The sequence below is a fragment of the Coturnix japonica genome, chromosome 7 (assembly GCF_054131305.1).
Source record: "Coturnix japonica strain WE chromosome 7, WE-NBRP24, whole genome shotgun sequence".
NCBI lineage: Eukaryota > Metazoa > Chordata > Aves > Galliformes > Phasianidae > Coturnix > Coturnix japonica.
The window spans coordinates 10280464-10300546 of NC_140669.1; the positions used below are offsets into that span (position 1 = coordinate 10280464).

At 41.1% G+C, this 20083-nt stretch overlaps 2 protein-coding genes across 14 annotated transcripts in view; both read left to right on the forward strand.

Moving 5' to 3' along the window:
- The window catches only part of PECR (peroxisomal trans-2-enoyl-CoA reductase), a 30963-nt gene extending 20097 nt beyond the window's left edge, over positions 1-10866 (forward strand). For 5 of the 9 annotated variants that reach the window (XM_085552249.1, XM_015868696.3, XM_085552247.1 and 2 more), the window contains 7 exons: positions 2130-2263; positions 4466-4631; positions 5298-5379; positions 6849-6945; positions 8927-9037; positions 9498-9609; positions 9726-10866. In XM_085552249.1, coding sequence (XP_085408375.1) covers positions 5312-5379; positions 6849-6945; positions 8927-9037; positions 9498-9609; positions 9726-9814 — 477 coding nt within the window. In that variant the 5' untranslated portion in view covers positions 2130-2263; positions 4466-4631; positions 5298-5311 and the 3' untranslated portion in view covers positions 9815-10866. Of the gene's footprint in view, positions 1-83; positions 309-2129; positions 2264-4465; positions 4632-5297; positions 5380-6848; positions 6946-8926; positions 9038-9433; positions 9610-9725 lie in introns of those variants that run through there. The other 4 variants (XR_014947883.1, XM_085552252.1, XM_015868695.3 and 1 more) reach the window with 4 other exon arrangements.
- Positions 10867-11808: 942 nt separating this feature from the next.
- MAP3K2 (mitogen-activated protein kinase kinase kinase 2) overlaps positions 11809-20083 on the forward strand; it is a 33532-nt gene continuing 25257 nt past the window's right edge. The window contains exon 1 of one of the 5 annotated variants that reach the window (XM_015868688.3): positions 11809-11908. The gene's annotated coding sequence lies outside the window, so the exon portion shown is untranslated. Of the gene's footprint in view, positions 11909-13739; positions 14138-20083 lie in introns of those variants that run through there. The other 4 variants (XM_015868690.3, XM_015868687.3, XM_015868691.3 and 1 more) reach the window with 4 other exon arrangements.

Below are 20083 nucleotides of genomic sequence, written 5' to 3' on the forward strand. Positions count from 1 at the left end.
CCGCCGCCTCCGCCGTCCCCAGCGCTCGGTCTCGGTGCGGGCGGGGCCGCGCGTCACATGTCGGGGCGGTGTCGGCCCTCTCTGATTGCAAGGGGGGGAAGATGGCGGCGCGGTGCGGGCTGCTGGCTGCGGGGCTGTTCAGCGGCAGGGTGGCCATCGTCACCGGCGGCGGCACCGGCATCGGCAAGGCCATCGCCGCCGACTTGCTGGCGTTAGGTGGGCGGGTGTGAAGCTGTAGGGATGCGGGATTTGAGCGACGTGGGGATTCGGGTCAAGGGGTGTAGGGCGTTCGGCGGTCGTAGCGCTCGGTGAGTGGGTTTGTGGTGTGCTTACGGGGTGTAGGTCTGTCCTGCTGGGAGCCATTGTGTATACCGTGCACTTCAGGCTGCTGTTTTGGAAGAAGGGCTGGTTGGACAGCAAATACCTGTGAGCAGTAGCAGACCAGCATTAGCTGGTCACAGCACACGCTGTTTTTATAACCCGCTTCCTTCAGGGCCTTTTGTAGAGATTTAAACCCTTTGTCTGCAGGTGCATCTGTCCCTGCCCACCTTGGCCATGGCAGGGAATGTTGTGGTCATTCTTGGTTGAAAATAAATACAGACTTCACTGAAGCAATAACAGTTTGTGCAATAGATGCTGTTATCCTTATGAGTTAGAACCTGCCCCCTCCTACATCATTGTACTGAACAAAAGCTGGCTTCTGCTGGGCATGACTCTGCAGAGTGCCTGTAAATTAACGCTGACATGCTATAGTAAGTTAGTATTTTGTGTTAATAGCTGATGATATGCGCTACTTTGTGAACTCAGGCTGTTGTACAGGTGGCTGAGTCCCTCACATACAAAAAAAACCAGGAGACCTCAGTCTAACACCTTCACATGTGCTATTTCAAGATGGCTGGTGATCAAAGGTGAAGGCCCTTCTCTTAGAGATCCATAGTTGCAGCGCATCCTTCTTTTTTTGTTGTTTGTTTTTGTTGTTTTTTTTTAACATAAGTTTTATGTATAGTTTCAGGAGAGAGCCTGAGCCAAATGAACAGCTTGCTGTTCTGTACTCCCACAAGTTATTTTGAGTTGATTCTGGTGTTTGTTTGATCACATGAGAGGCCAAATTCCACTGCAAAATAGCAACAAAAGGAAAAAAAGCACCTGGCAACATGTTAACTTTTTTTTTTTGGCTGGTTTAGTGTTTTGAATTCATTTATGTTTAAGCAGAAGAGCACCAGAAAGGATGGCTTCTGTTGGAATGCTAAGGCTGTATCAGGGAGAAGGTGGGAATGAGGCCTCCCACCTTGCCAAAATGGCACATCTAATAGATTTGTACTACGGGTTAATTTGGTGGGATCTGTTTTACTCTGTAGTGATGATTATCAGACTGGACTTTATCTTTAGTCCTCTGATGATGGCAAACTAGTCTGTTTGTTATGTGAGTGCTTACTGGTAATTACATGCATGAGTCCTGCTTCCAGAAGCAGAAAGTGAGCACCTGACTAGGCTTTTTTTCCTCTCCTTTCTGATCTGGGATTATACAGCAAGTGGAAATGCCCTGGGGAAGCCTCTGTTCCTGCTGTCTGTAATCTGCATATAACAATTAATCTCACAACTGTATCATGCTCTGCCTTAGACTCTGTAGGGTTATAAAGCAGAGCATTACATTTACTCACCCCTGGTCAGAATTATGGATAGAGTCATAGTAAGATGATCTTTGTAGTTTCAGGAGCAAGGTTTTTTAATTAAGACCAGCTGAAACATCTTTAAATCACATAATTGTGAAATGAGACAGGCTTGAAAAGTAGCTGCAAGGTCATGTACAAAAGCTGCTTTGACTGCAACTCACAGGCTGTCTTCCCTTTTGCAGGAAGGAGAGTGAACATTGCCATTTTTATCTTGGTTGTTCTTTGCGTGGCACACTGGGATCTTGTTGCTAAGAAGCATCGGAACAGTCATTCCTTTCTCTCTAGCAAGAATTTCTTCATTGTATCTTCTACAATGTAAACTAACTAATAACAGTAACTAACTATAACAGTAACTAATAAATGCATATCCTACAAAATATCTCCTCGATACTATTGGCATAGGATAACCTGCAATACTGACTGCAAACTGAAAGGTTTTTTGTTCTGCCTCCACAGGTTGCAGTGTTGTTATTGCGTCTCGTAAATTTGACCGATTAAAAGCCACTGCAGAAGAACTGAATAATGCGTTTTCTTCAGTGAGTCCTGCCAAAGTGACTCCTATCCAGTGCAATATCCGTAAAGAAGAGGAGGTAACAACTAATAATCTTGTTCTGGGGCTTAACACATAAGGAGTACATTGTGTCTGTAAATCCTCATACTTCCAAGGTTACTTGCTGGGCTTCAGAAGTACCTTAGATCAGGGGACAGGTGCAGTAAAACGCTTGAACTGATCTAAATAAAACTGTGCTTTCTAAGAGAAGATAATATAGTAATTAAGCAATAAAGCATTTTTAGTCACAGATTTTTTTTTCTGACTACGCATACTTATTTCTACTATTTTCATGAGAAGTGTGCTTTGGAACTGTTATGTTCTTAGAGCTGACCCAGAGCCTACTTCATGGGGTTCTATGCCACGTTTCTGTGACACCAGTGAGAGAGCAAATAATTGTGAAGGTGGAGACATTCAGAGTTGTTCCTTCAAACAAGAGTCAGAGCGTAGTATCTCAATTCTTGTGGCTTGACACAAGGAAACCTGAGGTGTACCCTGCATTTTCAGTTTTGCCCATGTTAAAGGGAAAAAATACCACTTTCTTATCTACGTTTCACATTTGGTCACAATTTGAGGTGTGCAGAACTTTTGCTCTTAGTCCATAGTAAGAGCTCTCCTAGTGTCGCAGCAGATTTTTATTTTCCTTTCTTATGCTACAAAAACTGGAAGATCAGGAGCAGAAGTATTTCATCCAGGTTCTCCAGAAGTCAGCATTCATCTTTCAGTTTTAATCTGTGCAATTAAACATTTAGGAATCCAACATCATGCCAGGCTTAACCTAAAACTGCTATAAAACATTCCAGTGATCAATTGCTACTATTTTCTTAACCTTTTAAAGCCTCTGTTAAAATCTACCAGAATTTAAGAAATATTAATGACCTTTAGAAGCTGTGTGGATTCTAGAAGTATCCTAACATACAACCATAAACCAAATAAAAACTCTTCCCTCATGGAACAGTTCAAGCCGTAAAATATTTACAATGATATTCTTAGACTTCTTTTTCCTGAGGGAGAAGAGCCCTCAGGCTGTGCAATATGTCACTTCACCTACCAGTGAATTTTAAGTTTGTATTTACCAGCATCAGCAGCATGATATAATAGGTTGTGACAGATGTCAGAGGGTAACTTGCATGATTAAAGCAACAGGAAAGAGAAGAGGTTCTTTCCTGAAAGTGTTCTTGCAGAGAATAGTCTGCTATGCTTAACAGCCTTCTGCAGGTGAATCTTACTTTTGCATTAACTTGAAAATGAGTTAATAGGAACTATAACGTTATATAAAATAGAAGAGGGCTTGGATGGTAAAGTGAGATATATGTGTACCAAACAAAACACTGTTTTGTTTTAATTTTAATTTAAAAGTAAGGATTTGTCAGAACAACTGCAGTAGCTTTAAAGGGGTTCAAAGCCATTTTTTGAATATCCTGTTAAAGCCCTTTCTTATGTAGTGCTTTGTGAAATATTCAAGTGTAGGTTCTGTATGTTTCCTACAGCTTTAAAACTTGCTATCTGCTTTCAGTTTATTTCAGCTGAGGAATATCACCTCCACTAAAGCACGTGGTTAGGTAGGGAGGACAGCCTCTAGTAAGTATTTCTGATGAGTCGTTATGTCTTTCTCAGCTCTAACACCAGATACTAAGGAATGATTGAGGGAAAAGGACCTTATACATGTCTCAACATAAGTAAAAGAGTTCAAGCTTGCTTAGTTATCGGAACTGCTCCATCACAAGGTGCAAAACCCAGGGAAGTTCCTGACTAGCAACATCATTTAGTTAATTTATCCTTTTCTTTGGGATTTTGTTGAAACTTGCGTAAATCTCTTAAAAGAAGACATTGCAGTCACCATTAGGAACATAGGCATATGGGTCAGATGAAAGAAAATCCATAGGTGCTTTCCAGCTTTTGGTGTAAATAATCCTTTACTTGTCGAGTACATCAGTAGATCTTAAACAGCAGATTTTTTAATTTGCTTTTGCAAGCCCTCAGCAGTGAAAAACCTCTTCTTTTAGTGCTGATATTTTATGTAGCACCTGCATTACTCCAGGAAGTTTTCCTAAGCAAATGTAGGCATAACCCAATCCTTCTTGGCTGATTAAACCTGTCATACCAAGCTTCTGCCTTCTCTGAAGGCTACTACTGCCTCCCTATGTGTAGAAACAGATATGAGAGAAAATGTCCGAGAATGAGATTGGATATGTAACTTAATCAGCACCTTGCCACACTTAAAAAATATATTTTCTTTTAGGTAGAAGCTTTGGTGAAGACTACACTGAATCTACATGGGAAGATTGACTTCCTAGTGAATAACGGAGGGGGCCAGTTCACAAGTCCTTCTGAAGCCATCCGTGCAAAAGGCTGGAATGCTGTGATAGACACAAATCTGACAGGGACTTTCTATTGCTGCAAAGCAGGTGAGGACTGAACATTATGCATAATGTGATTTTTGTTGTTTTCTTATTTTTCTTTTTTTACAGCAATGTCTGAAGGCAAGAAAATGTAGTTTCTCTGTTTTCTTTTTTTCACGTACTTATCTGACAGTGGATATTTGTTTTCATAAATGTCATATCAATCTTTACATTAAGCTGTACGTCATTCATATAAACAAATGTATGGTTAGACATGTATGTGCTTAGGAGAGGAATAATCTCTAGTTTAAAGGCGAGGTTTGGAGGCATCAGTTGGTTTGGATACTCACAGGTCTGTGGGAAGAACACTTAACTTTAGTGGCCGATATTTTCTGAGTAAAACAGAAGTCTTTGCTCTCATCATGAATATAAAGTGTGTGATTCTCAGAGACTATTAGGAAAGTGGAAATGTGAGTAATTTACATGGAAGGTACAAGGTCTTGATTTCCACAAGAAGCGTTCTTGGCAAACACTGAGCCTTATCTAGACTGTACCTGCTATCTGACTGATCTGGTGATGAGGCTGTGGTACAAAGAGCAGATTGTGTATCTAAATGTGCACAGGAAGTCTGTAGCGTAATTATAGTTGGACTCCAGATTTAGTGTCCAGTTAGCAGGTTTGTTTGTGTGCACTTCTTCAGGTATTTATAGGTTATCTTCCTCCTTCACACAGTGTACAATGCCTGGATGCAGGAACATGGAGGAGCCATTGTCAACATTACTGCTGCCGTGAGAAATGGGTTTCCTGGAATGTCGTAATATACATATAATTTTTTTTTTACATTTTCCTGTATTTTCCCCATAGAACTATTCATTACTCCTAAATACTGTGATTAGGAGAGGTGTATAATGTGCAGCAGCTGAGTAATAGAAATACAGTAGTTAATGTCAAGAAAGCAATACTTGTCTGAATGAGTGGGAGTCTATTAATTCAATGGAGCCTGCAAGAGTGAAGGATATCTCTGATCCTTTCTGCTACTTTGTAAGAAACTGAAGCAGAACTTGTTAGCAAAGCTTTCATTGGGAACGAGGTGCTAGTGGAACTGGTTGCCTTGACATGGAACCTTTACTTGTTTTGATGGCTTTGCAAGAGCTTGGCATCTGGTGGTTTTTTACTTCTGCTGTCAGTGCATAGATCTTGATGACATAATTACAGTAAATGGGTGCGGGATAGGTGTTGTAGTAGGAACATACATAGCATTTTACTATGTTTGCATGGAAAGGTCTCCAATGCAGGAAATTGTTTTTTTTCCTCTGCTATAATAATAATAATATAAAAATAATATATATAATAATATGTATAATAATAATAATATAACAATAATAATGATTGAGTGGAAGAATGGTACAGAAAATGTCATGTTTGTAGTTCATCTATACTGACAAAAAATGATCACAGCTGTCTGCATGAAAATGGGGGATCTTTATAGGCAGATGTTGATTGTAGTTGTTCACGTTGTTTTTTACCTTCAAAATGGATGTAAGCCTTCTGGTTGAAGCTTTTCCAACAAGAGTTTTAACTTGTGTGAGACAAATATTCTTCAGAAAACACTGGTTTAAATGAAAATTTGATGTAGTGAGAATGCTATGCATTGGCATTTTCCAGAGGGGGAGAATTCTGAGGTTTGAGTTTCTTATTTGAAACTACTTTTTCTAATTTGACTCTGTGTGTATTCACTTGTATTTTCTTGAATAGAATTTGAACAAGTGTTATATTAACTTCCCTATGCCTCATTCAGGATTAAATCTTTCCAAATCTCAGTTTCTTACTGGCTTATTCTTAGCAGTACAAAATGTGAAGATCCACATGGTGGTGCTGAAGCTACAGTCATTTGAGTTTCTTTGCTCTGGATATATCTGTTTGAATTGCCACTATGAATAGAATATGGGAGAGTTGAACAAAGAATATAAGAGTAAAAAATTAATTCTAAATAACTTGGAGAAAAGTTCACCAGGTAACTTGTATATAGGTATGGATGGATAGGTAAGACTACTTTCAAACTAAATTCTTACATAATTGACACTCGTTTAAGGAAATTGTAGCATAGGTCTGTTAAATTTGACCCCAACTTCACTGTTTAAGAACTAGAAAATTGCTGTGCCTCTTGAGTGGTTGGTCCAGCCATGGAACACTACTCTGACTTCCTAGTAAGGCTGCAGGGATATTAATACTGAGCATTTAGCTGAGGGAAAAGGTGCTTCTTTTGCTTTCTTTTCTCAATAGGCACTCAGGAGCTGCAAGAGCAGCAGTGGATAACCTGACCAAGACTTTAGCATTAGAATGGGCCCACAGCGGGGTGCGAATCAACAGCGTTGCTCCTGTAAGTAGCGGCAAGTGATGTGATTCAACTTGCTATCATATGTGTTTATGGTTGATGCTCCATAACTGAAAGGGATTTCAAAACGTAGAGCTTCCAACTGTTTATGGATTTTTATTTATGAATTTTTAGTTTCCTCATACATTTCACCCACACACTTTCCTTTCCATACATGCCCTTTTTTCCAAGGGGCTTTGTGTGTTTTGTGTTGTTTAGATAATGAGATAAACGTGGGGAAAATGGTTTACAAATTTTTTTGTATATGGTTCATCTGTGCTTGTGGCTTCTGCCTGCATTCGCAGTTATGTTGAGAATCTCTGAATGTGTTCTTTCATGTTTCTATCTTCTCCTTGTCAAGTTAGGTTAGTTTTAGTTGTGAAAAGACAGTGTTGGAAATGTATCTTCACTTAAAGAAATTAGAAAACACATTTTTACATCTGGAATTCATTTTTTTTTTCTTATGAAGTATGCACAGATAGGACGCCACTACATGGGTCAGCAAAATACGCCTGCCATGTTTTTGAGGAAGTAGTTGAGATGTTGCAGTTATAAGTAACTTTGTGAAAACACCAGTTGTATTTTTGTTGCATGTGATGCAGCAGTTACAGGGCTATAAACAGGCCCTAGCTTTGAAGTCTGAGATGATGTCTAATGTGATTAAAGTTATCTTCACTCCTAATGACTGTTTCTTTTTCACATTTGCTGTCTTGAAAACTAAAGGGAAAACATTTAACTAGCTACTGCCACATTTGGAATTTCTCATCTTGCAGTTTAGTAAATCTCAGATTTATTAGTATCTTTTAAGGAAGATCCCTTTCCTGTCAGTGTAGGAGGTGAAGCAGGGTATACAGATGTCCTGCACTAAAATACCTCATTAGCTTTCTCCTGGCATAACACAAAATGCTTGATGGGAGACCCAGGAAGTGGCTCTTTTTAATAGCCTCTGTGAGGCTACTCTGGTGACTTCTTAAATATTAAGGTCTACTATCTTGTTTTTCCTGTTTGCTTTCTGATTTATCAAGACTTAGGGAAATAAGTAATGAGGACAGCATTAGTATGTGTGCATATTTTTAATGCATGCTAATTATCTAATGATTCATACTCATTATACTTTATAGCATCTGTCAGATGAGATTTTTGGCAGGCAGACACTTAAGTGGTTTGGCTTTTTTGCTATTTTAACTATGCAAGTGACAAAAATCTATTTTCTAGTTAGGGTGATACTTGACACCTTTGTGAACATACTTTGTATTAACCATGCAGAACTTGCTGTCTCACATGGGCATAGTAACATGCAGGGCAAGTGTGCGTAGAGAAGGAAATAAAATAGTTTTACAAGCGAGCTTCTTCCTTAGCTCCCGAAACACAGTTGTTCACATCTTAGAGAAATACTGAAAGGTTCTTAATGAACAAATTCAAATGCTTTTGTCTTATTGAAACTTGAGTCCGAAATTTTGTATCAGAACTCATCTGTGGGACCCTTTTTCTCTTACTATTGCATTCATCCTCTCTATGGAGTTTAAGCTGGATTTTAAAATCATCAGAACAAGGATTTCTATAACAGCTCAGTAGGGAGAGTTTGAAATCTGATTGCAAAACGCCTGTGTAATTCACAATGAAGTCAATCTAGTATTCTTGCAGACTATATACAAAAACAATAAGAACTTATTCTTGGGGTTCTTGTAGCTTTCTGTTGCAATTTAATTTGAAATGTTGGTTATTTCAAAGCAGTTGTTGAGTTTCTTAAGAGTTGTTGGTGTGGCGGTGAAGGATTAGAACAATGTGAATTAGTGTGTTTGAACAGGGATGTAACTATCTGTTCAGTTGCCTTCTTTTGTAATTTATACTATTTCATCCAAATTAAAAACTTGCATTCAAGTCGTGTTGGGATTGTTAGTGCCATAGAAAATCCCAGTAAGTTTGAAATTTAATCACAACTTAACATATGAAAGTGAACTTTTTTGTTGTTGTTGTTTTAATGTAGGGAATAGTATTTTCAGAAACTGCTGTTGCCAACTATGGAGAACAGGGTGTAATTATGTGGTTGAAGAGCATACCGAAGGTTCCTGCTAAGAGATCAGCAGTTCCTGAGGAGGTAACGTATTTCTGAACATTTGTGATGTTCCTACTTCTGTGTCTCTGTTTTAAAACCGCTTCATTATTTGGAGACTATTAAGGACCTGATTTTCAACTGGTGTAGTATAAAGAAAAGAAAAAGCTTGTAGTAATGTGCAGTAGTGTCAACTGGGAGACTTTTATTTAGCTGTTGTAGCTAAAATGTCTCATGGTTGGCCTGTGTTTCTGGGAAAGTTGACTTGGTTTTTTTAATCGGGGAGGATTAATGTGAAAAGGTGTATCTTAAAAGTACTTGAAAGCTCACCATTGCTCAGCTTTTACCTTGTTGGTGTTGGTAGCTGGAAGTTTTAAGATTGTTGGGACTTTGATAGTTGAGTAAAAATCAGAGCTGTGCCTTGCCTGTGTCCATTTTTAGGAACATCTTGGACATAACTGATGGCCAGAGGTTTAAGAAGGACTGAAATTGTCATTTTTGTTAGATTTCTCCTGCAGTGTGTTTCCTGCTATCTCCAGCTGCTTCTTACATAACTGGGATAACCATGGTTATAGATGGTGGCCAAAGTTTATATGGCAGTAGCTTAGAAATACCAGGTAAGAAATGGGCTAAAAATAATGCACCTACTGTGATTGAAGTTGGGCAATGGGAGCATGCAAAACCAAAAAGCCCACTTTCTTTATCAGCTAAACCCACTGTTTTGTTTCCTCAGATCACAACAGATGGCCCTCACCACCAGAAGGAAGAAATTCTGAAATGCTTAAAAAGCTTATTTCTGGTGAATTCAAGCCAAAGCTGTAGTAGAATGAAATGTCATTTTATTCCTGGTTTCACAGTTGCTGATAATCTCACTTTGTAACTTGGTATTACAATTACCAGTAACATGATTTCTTTTTCCCCCTCATGTAACTACATTGGTTTTCATTGTCTCACATTCTCCTGTTTAAAACTTGAGTAGGTCCATAGAACATCTTCACTAACAAACACTTGCTGGCCCTTGGAAGGTGTAAAATCGATTCTTCATTGACACTACTAAGTAAGGACGAATCTCAGTCAGGAATGGTTAAAAGACACCTACTTTGAACTGAAAAGACAGGAAGAGAATTTTATAGAATCATTTTACACAGAGTGATTTTGGGGAGGAAGTTTAAGTCTTTGTTATTGGTACCTGCATCAGTAACCCTTGCAGTGGCTGTTAGAAGTATATTGTTTCTGTTCAACCACAATCTGAATGCTCATAATGATTTTAAGGATTGATTAAAGTGCTTATCTGAGATGGGAGGAAATAAAATAAAGCAGAGGCCGGTTAAATAGCAGAATACTGTTTTTACAGCTTCAAACTAATGAAGCGTATCAGATGTTTCCAGTTCTTTGCCGATAAAATGACTTCAGGAGATGAGCAGCTGCCACTTAAATTTGTTGACAGAATAATCAAATAATAAGCTGTACATTACACTCTTGGAAAACTGTATGGATTTGATCATCTCACAGCAAAACCTGGAAGCATAGGTGCTATGTATATTGCAGTGCTTTGTGCAATTTGCTGTACTGGTGAAAGAAAAAACTTATGAATCTTATGCTTATCAGTGTAAATGCTTTCTATCCACACTGTCTTCTCTGCTGATGTGCTGTTGAGATAACAGCTTTTTTCATCAGCATTCCTGAAACGGGGGTGATGCTTGTTCTCAATGGAGAGTTTCCATTAAAAAAAAAAAAAACAAATCACAAGCAAATAAGTCTTAGAATATATTACTTGAAGAGGCTGGTTGTTGTAATTACTTTAAGACAAACGTTCTCATGTCTGATAACTTTGATCAAAGTATTAAAATAAATGACTGTTGTAACAACTGAAATTTGTGGAATTAAGTTGCTGCTACAGAAGTTACCTCGTTAGTACTGAATTTTGGATTGAATATGGGAGTGTCCACCAGCTGTGTGATCCCTCCAAAGGTGCTCGACTTTCTGCCTTTAATTAAAGTGCTGGAAAATACATGAAAAAAACAGGTTTGTTTATGAAGACTTTGGGACTGATTCTGGGGGAGGAGGGGGAGGGGAAAGTTGAGATGGGGAAGAGGGGGTTGTTGAGATGGGGCTGGAGCACAAAACCAGAATGAAATAATGAAATAAGCTTTTTTCAAACCTTGTGAGTGATTTATTTTTTATTCTGGTGATTGTAAATGTTAATTCAGGGCGCACAGAATTTCTGGAAGAAATGTACCTTTGGATAGCAACCATGGTAGCCCTTTGAATTTAAGTCAAATGAGTTTGTTGAGATGTTTTTCTGTGTTCTTAAGTCTTAACCCTGTTTAACCACATTTAAGATATTAGAGAAGCTAAATTTCACATTTGACTATGAGTTTCCATGACACATGAAATGTAGGTGTAACATGAAATGGAAGTGATTTGATAAAACAATTACTTCTATTACATCTAATAAATGTTCTCTACAGGATTTGAGTATAAAGGTAGAAATCAAGTATTTTTAGCTTGCAAATCTCTTCTTTAACTTTGGAACGTGAATATTCACGAAGAGGGGAAGCTTATAAATATTGATGATGAAATGCATCATTTTCATCTGTGAAATGGAACCTTAGGAAGGGCAGCATTCTCTGGTGTGGGAGACATGTTCAGCTTGCTGGGGGTGAACTCCTTCACAGGTAAGAACTGTAACAAACATTTTGGGCCACACTGAGTAAAAGGAGCTTTTATTTGACCTCGTCTTCTTTAACCTTCAGGCAAAGCAATAGATGTCTTCAGATCTAAGCCAGTTCTTTAGAAGACGCTTATTCCTGCGTGTGCTTTTCTTTCCTGACAAGAAGCTGAAACAGCCGGTGTGTGTGGAGCCATAATGCACTGCAGCTGGCTGCAATAGGAGACATACTCAAAACACTCGGGGTGAGTACAGCATATGAATACAGAACATACACCCTTGAAAGGTGAAGGGAAAACATCAGAGTGCTCGAGTGCTTTCTGCAATACGTTTTACTATTTTTTTAAGCTCTCTATGTGTTGAGGTTCGCTGTGAACAATATCAAAACATTCCATTAGATTAGATATTACAATAGCGGCTGCCTTGCTGTAATGGTTTTGCAGTGCTCACCCCCAGCTCACCACTTCTTGCATCAGTAAGAAGATAAAATAATTAGTTCTCCGAATGGAGAATTGTATTGGTCCTTCGCTCTTTGGTGACTTTGTATGCAGATAAAAAATAATTTGAAAATAGTTTTAAAGTTTCGCAGCACTTTGTAGAAACCTGCTGTTTTTTCAGCTGGCAGCACAAATGTTTCAGATTTCTGCTGTGCATAGTGCAGATAATATCAGCTGAAGCAGAGCTCTTCCTATGCTTCTGTGACAACAGCTCTTGATCAAAGGGCATACAGAGTTGTGTGGGTTTTTCTTTTTACTTTGTTTTCTTTAGAGGAAAAAAAGGTGTGATGACAAAAACATCGCTGACCTGGACAAGATTTGGGTGTCTCAGACAGAAGTTCAGAGATTGTTCTGTTTTTATTCATTTCACAACGGAGGGGAATGTGGGAAAATGGCTGAGGAACCTCAGGAGGAATTGAGGAGACTGATGGATCAAACACTTAAATCTGAACATTTACTGCCCAGTGCAGATGAGCAGAGAGTAGAATGTTACAGCCCAGTAACAATCTCCTAAGTTGCTTTAACATTTACCTCTGGCTAAACCTTCTCCTACTCTGCCTACCCGCTATCATATAATCATTTGACTGATAAATGGATGCTTATCAACTGCTACCTTGCTGCATGGGCTGGTGTTTTATCTGAATATGCATCACAGATCTTGACACTTATGAAAACAGCTCCTCAAAGGGGAATTTTCATAAGCCTTATGTCTATGCACGTTCCTTTGCCAGTTCTTACACCTTCTGATTAAATAAGCAATTTCATAGGTTTGTAACTGTATTATTTTCTGGTTGTAGTACAAAAGATTGTAACAACAATGTAAAGTAGTGCCAGCTATAGGAAGGAATGGCAGGGAGACAGACCTGGAAGGAGGGGGAGTGAAGGGCGACAGTGCAGCCACTAGAAGGAGCTGGTTTATGCCTATTTAAAGTGTTTGAAAGCGATGGCTTTAGCGTTAACTAATACAGGCACTTGTCTCAAGCAGCACGTCTAGAAAGTGAGAACCTCTTAGTGCAATGAGGTATTGATCCTGGAATCAAAATAGAGCCAGATTGCAGTCAATCACTTGAGCGGGCTATCCTGAGATGTGCTTACCCTGTCACTCTTGGAAAGGGCTGACAATAGCAGGACTAGGGGAAATGGTTTTAAGTTAAAAGAGGGAAGATTTAGGTTGGATGTTAGGGGGAAGTTCTTCACTAGGAGAGTGGTTAGGCCCTGGAACAGGCTGCCCAGGGAGGTTGTGGATGCCCCGTCCTTGGAGGTGTTCAAGACCAGGTTGGACGGGGCCCTGGGCAACCTGATCTAGTAAAGGTGTATGTTTGGTGGCCCTGCCAGGCAGGGGGGTTGGAACTACATGATCCTTGAGGTCCCTTCCAACCCGGGTCATTCTGTGATTCTGTGATTTCCTCCTCCCAACATCCATTGCTCGTGTAGTGCTTGCACTGCATGCATCAATAACTAATATGCTTTATTGCAACTTCTGCCATTTATTTTTATCCTCCGGTGAGGGCAGACCCTTCCGCCTTTGCCCCGCCGCCCCATACGCAAGCGCAGAATGGTGCGGCCGCCCTCGTGCCGTGACGCGGTGCCGCCTCACGTTGGTCCCGTCCTCCTCCTCCTCCTCCCGGCAGCGACGTCACGAGTTTCGGCGGAACGTGAGGCGGAGCTCTCGCTTGGCAGCGGCTGCGGTCGGCGGCGCCTCACGTTTGACGGGACCCCCGGACTCAGCCCGACCGCGGCCCCGTCGGCGCCCTCGGGCCCCGTTCCCCCTCGCTGTCCCGCCGCTCCGCTCCTTGCTTCCCCTTCCCCACCGTGCGGGCCCGGGGCCCCTTCCCCCCCGCCTCCCGGGGGGGGGTGGGCTCCTCTCCGGAAACCTGGCCGCTCCCTCCGCTCCGCCTGCTCGGCCGGGCCTGCGCCCGCCGCCGTGGGGCAGCGCGGGGGGATCCTCGCTGCTTCCCGGCCATCGCCGTCACACAGGTCGGACCCGCGGGCGGGGGGCTGCGGGGAGGCGGGAGGGGGCGGTGGGGAACGGCGGGGTCCTGGGGGGGTCTGAGGCCGCGGGGCTGCCGTAGCAGAGCTGGAGATGTGGGTCAGAATCCGCACGGTATTTCCGTCGAGTACGGTGGAAAAAAAAAAGTGAATGCACGGTAATTATTTTTTTCCCCCATCTTGCCTTTGCGGTGTACTGTGGCACCCACGAGGGTTTTTTTTTCCTCTGGTTTCCTCGGTTCGTAAATACGGTTTTAGTTCACGGTTGTGGAATTATTGAAGATGGAAGCGTTAAACAAGCAGGGTGCTGCTGAGCTGCATTGTGTCCTCTCTGTGAGGATGGTGGAAGGCGACAGAGGCTGCCCTGAGAGAAGCGGCCTTCGGACCATTCGGGAAGCGCTTCTCAGTTCTCAGATATTTTTCTCCCTTGAACAATGCAGCACGTTGCGGGGTGCAGGAGGCCTTGAGAAACGTGTTGTGTGCCTACGGCAGAGCCTGCGTGTGCAGAATGAACGTCTGCACGCCGAGCTCGCACAATGTCTCTGCCTCCTCCATTGCGTGCTGCTTATTAGCAGAAAACCTGAGGAAGCGTTCTGTCCTATGGAATTCCTCCAGGGATCGTTTGATGGGGATGGGTGCTGATGAGTTGGGGTTTATGTGACACTGCAACACCTCGGAGCGATTTTCTTGTGTTTTTATTCCTTACGTTTTATTGTCATTTGGAAATAACAGAAATATTGTATGAAAGATTTTTGCATGCTTACGGTGTTTATTTGATGCCCACTATCCTCCCATTCTATTCAAAGATGAGAGTTTAACTATATTCCTGGTTTTTCTGTGCACATTTTGTTCTGTCACGATTGCCACCAAAACATATTGAATGTGGTTATCGATTCAGATAACGAGGCCGTTTGTCATTGATTTGGGTTTGGGTTTTCTTCAGGGTTTCATTGCATTTTGATAAAGGAGAATAGCAAAGTAATATCGGTCAAATTGACTCATTTCTGGAGAGGAATGCGTGCAAAGTCTGTCTTGTTGAGCAGCCGGTCCGTGAGCCGTCCGTCTCCATGAGCTGTCAGTGGTTTACCTGCTGCTAATGGAAGACTATGGAAGACTAAAACAGATGTTCCCAAATTGCTTGCCTTGGCACGCTGAGGCTTGTAAACTGTCAGAGGAAACTTTCCCTAAGAGAGCTGTGGTATTCGGGAACCACGGGAGCTCTCCTGACACGTGTAAATAGGCAGGTGCCTGGGATGAGTGGAGTTTCATTTAACACAACGTAAAGGTTAAAAGTTATGGTACATATTTACGTTAGTTACCTTCATTACCAAACGTTACATTTGCTGTTCCCAGTGTTTAGGAATTCAGTTTAAGTTTTGATAATTCAGCCATATAACTGACATAATATCACATCTAAAACATCTCAGTGACGTTTTATTAACCACGCCAGTTTCTCTGTAGGAGTGAAGGTAATTTTATTTTTCAAAGCCATCAATCCTGCTTTGCTGTTGTAGCATTCTAATATTTGGTAGTGTTAAGAAATAGGTCACACGCACTCATTGCACTTACGTTCCCAGTGCTATTTTACAAGATACAGCTGAGAGCAGCAGTCTGAATGCAGTGTGCAGGTTGTGCTTCTCACCAATGCATGTCAGTGTGAGATCTTGATTTTTGTACTGTATTAATGCAGACACAAGCAGCTTGTGGGTGCTCGTAAGCCTTAGAACACTTTTGCATTGGTTTTTTTCCTGAGTTGTTTTAAATACATTCACTTTAACTGTATTTTCTGAGGAGCTGCTGAAGTTTTGGTACCAATGAATGGAGGAGAGGTAGGATCCTGTTGGGATGTTGCACTTCTCTCTGCTCTGGAGGCACTTTCCCCACAGATGCACATACAGCCCAGCTTGGAGCCCAGCTTTGTGAGGTTGCTTGAAGTTGGCCTTGCTTAAGCCAGGCTGAAGCAGTGGTGCCTGCAGCATGCTTTAAAACAGTGCTGGTAGATGTCACCTAGTTTTTCATACATGAGCAAAACCATTTTCTTCAGACTGATGTTTTTCCTTTGCTGTTGCTTTCTTTTCAGCCTCTGTTTCCTCATTTTCCTCACTTCCTGGTCTTTCCTCACTCGCTTTTTGCCCATTCAGTCACGTATGTGTCCGCTTCGGTGCATTATTTGCAGTAGTAAAATAGGCTGCTTACACGTTCCTGAAGTATTTTCTGCTAAGTACAGTAACATTTTGACAGCAGTGGTGTTTTCAGTAATAGAATTCAAATGTTTCTGCTGTTGAAGTTACAAAGGCTGTAATTCTGAAGCTCAGGAATGATAACAGACATAAACAGATTTCATTGTGATAGAAGAAGGAATGGCAGATGTGTAAGAACGGATTTGGTGAGGTCACTCCCTGCTCTGAAGCAGAAATAAATATACTGAAATTATATCTAACAAACATTAGTCTGATCTGGTCTCAAAAACCTCCAAAGAGGGGAATACCACACCTCTTTACTGCTCTAGTTATAGCTGCTACGTAGCTGCTGGTACAGTTAGGAGGCTTTTCTTAATATTTAACTTCTGCCTTGGTTCTAGTTAAGCCAGTTAGTTCCAGTCCTCCTTCAATTACTCACACAGGATAATGATTTCTATACTCTTTGTGCCATTTGTTGATATGAGGACTGTTCCTCTGTCTCTTATTTCAGACTTCCCTAAACTCCACCAATAGGCCTTTTCTTCACAGACCCTATTTGCTCACGTTGTCATCAGCTCCCATTGGACTCTGATTTGTCTGCATCTTTCTGCAGAGTTCCCCAGTCCAAGACTTACTGCAGCAGAATAAATAACTTACTCTAAAAGTTACACCAGAAGTAACGTGGCAGCCCAATTAAAATGTCACTTCAGGGTGTGCACACGTTTTGGTTTTGTTCTAGTTTGGGTTTTGTGTGGTTTTTGATGGGTGTTTTGATTTAGTTTTTCATTGGTTTGGTTTTCAATAATGTCAGGATGTTGGCTTCTCCATTTGTTACAATGGGAGCTTGTATTAGTGTCTGTAAAATCAGGTCTGTCTTCCTTCATAAATGGGTATTTGAGTTACCTTCCGGAAGGGTAACGCTTTATACTGCAGTGAATTTCATCTTCATGTTAGTTTTCTTATACAAAGCATTTCTAGGTTGTACAGCACCAGGGCTCTCTATGTTATTAAGGAGAATGGGCCTTTCCTGTTCTTCCACATCTACTTCCCAGCACATGCAGTCTCTGGTTTGGACTGCAGGTCTGCTGTGTGATGGGGAACCTGACTGAAAACAAGTTCTGGGGTTCCATGTGGCTTCTGTTGGCAAAAATATATCATAGCATATAACAATTTGATACATCTTACTTCTTACAAGTAAGTTGTCATGGTAAGGTAGTTTATGTCAGTGTTACCATACCTGAACTGGCCTTCTGCCTCTTTGTCATGCACTATCACAGCCCAATGATAAAACATTCTCTTTAGAGAATATTTGCTAAGTCTCAGTGCCTGTGGTATTAGCACCATCATGAATACCAAGTGAGACTTTCAAAGGAGAATTTACACATTACTGGCGCTTTGACTGACAGCTTTTAGGGAAAGCCTTAATCCATAATGAAGTCAGAAAAAACACTCCAGCATTCTTCTTCCAATAAGGAGCATGAGCAGATGCTTAGTGAAGGGTAAGAACAAGGAAAGCTTATGTATAAGAGATAACTTGAGTATTCCTTCATCTCTAGCTGTTTTCATTGAAGAGCTGTCCTAGATTTGGGTAGTTCGTTGTTGGTTTCATGCAACCAACCCCTTTTTTGTATGCAGGCAACCAGCTGTTCTTTGTAAGAAGTTCTATGGGTGCGCTACTACTTATGTTCAAATTTACCTTCTCTTTCTTCACAATTTGGCTTGTGCTGTTTTCCTTTGCTACCACATTCATTGGGAGGGGAGTGAGCAATCCATCTCTAATATGACGATCCATCTCTAATATGATGATCCATCTCTAGTATGACAATCCATCTCTAATATGACAATCCATCTCTAATATGATGATCCATCTCTGGTCCTGCCATGATTTTGTAGACCTCAATAATTTCTTCCTTCTCCTGGAAGTCGAAGAGTCTTAACTTACCTATTTGTACCCTACTGTAGAACCCATTCTTATGTCTTTGATCATACTTTATAATCTTATCTGAACCTGCTCTATTTCAATACATCCTTTTCTGGAGCTGAGGTCCCCAGAGCTGATAGTTGTAGTCAAGATGGGCAGTGTTCTGTTTTGTACTTATTTCATTCATAGTAATTCCTAATATTAAACTTTCTTTCTGAGTTCAGGTAGACTTCAGTCTGCCCTACTAAAATTATACATATGTCTATTTGTTTTAGACCATTTGGTACAGGTCAGACTAAAGTATTCATAACAGCCCAGGATCTCTGTATCACACGTGCCGTCTTTCAAAAGATCTTTTAAAACCCAGGGCTGCTCGTTGGGCAGCTTCAGCGGGAGTTCCTGCTCCTGCCTTTGTGTTGGTGATACAGTGGTGGCTATGTGAGGTTTGGCAATTACGGCATGTTAATGAAATCACCTGGATCACTTCTTTGCCCTGGATCTGCTGCTTGGAACCGGGGCTCAGCTGGAAAGCAGCAGTTACAGAGGGCAGCAGGCTGCTCCTTTGCAACTTAACTGCAAACTTAGTGGAACTGTAGCCATAAATAGTGATATGTGCTTTTGCACAGTGAACCCTGATATCATCTCCTGACTTTAGAGTCTGTAAGTTACCCCACTGACTGTCCTTATGAGGATTTTTTCATTTTCTCTATCGTGGAAAGGATATAAACACGTAGGATCTGAGATGTTACTTTAAAGGTCGGGTTTCTATTGCTGAGCTGCATGCTGTGGAAGAAATAGGCAGGAAATGTCATGTAGCTGCATCGTCTTCATGCCTTTGCTTTGGATTCTTGGATGTGCAAAGCAAGGTTTTTTTGTTTGTTTCATTTGGCTTCAAATGTTGTGAAAAACCGCAATGAATTAAGTTCTTTTCTGGTTCATGGGAAGTGCTGTTACCAAAGCACTAAGTGAGGAAAGACTTCTGCACTCGATAGCTCAGTAGTATTTTAAATTGGCTCATGTGGGGCATCCAGGTTACAAACAGTGCAACAGGTGAACACAGACAGTAAGCAGACTTACACAGTGCATGGCATCACTGTGAACTTTGTCTTAACCAGTGACCTTGAGTGCTGTCATAAGGAAGTGAGAAGCACCGTGTTCTTTTAAGGTGTGTGCTGTGAATTCTCTGTGATAGTAGGAGGAGAAAAAGTAAGGTTTTGCCTGCTGTCCAATCTTGGATACAGTTTGGATACGGTTTGGATACAGTTACAATTGTGGCTGGTAATGTTTTTAGTTGTAACATCTTTAGCCCCTGTTTGTAAATATTTTGACTTTGCAGTTACAAATGGAGCTGAAAGTAACCTTGGTGCCTCTCCTTAGAAGCAGCAGGTGGCTCCCAATGGGAGCAGCAGCTGTCCGGAACGCCCTGAGACTTTTCAAGAAGAAACAGAAGTGTTTAAATCCAGTTGTAAAAGTCGATATGATGCCAGCATCCTACCTGGCCTGGTGGGATTGTAAGGGTTAAAATTTCACCTGTTTTCTTTGAGAAGTCTCTTGTGGGGGTGTCCAGTTCATTTCACATAGTAGACCATGAGAACATCACCAACATCCCAGAAGTAGTTTAGTTAGTGTAGGTGCAGTCATTACAGTGTTATCTTGCTCTACTCAGTAACAACATGAACTTTTGTGTGATGTTAGCAGCCTTAATCCATTTGGGTAACACACGTCTTTGTTACTGGTGAGGAATTACTCTCTGTAACACTGTGATGCTGTGAGACTTTCCATCCCTGCGGTGATAACAAATATCAGAGACACTGGAGTGAATTGGTGGCAGTG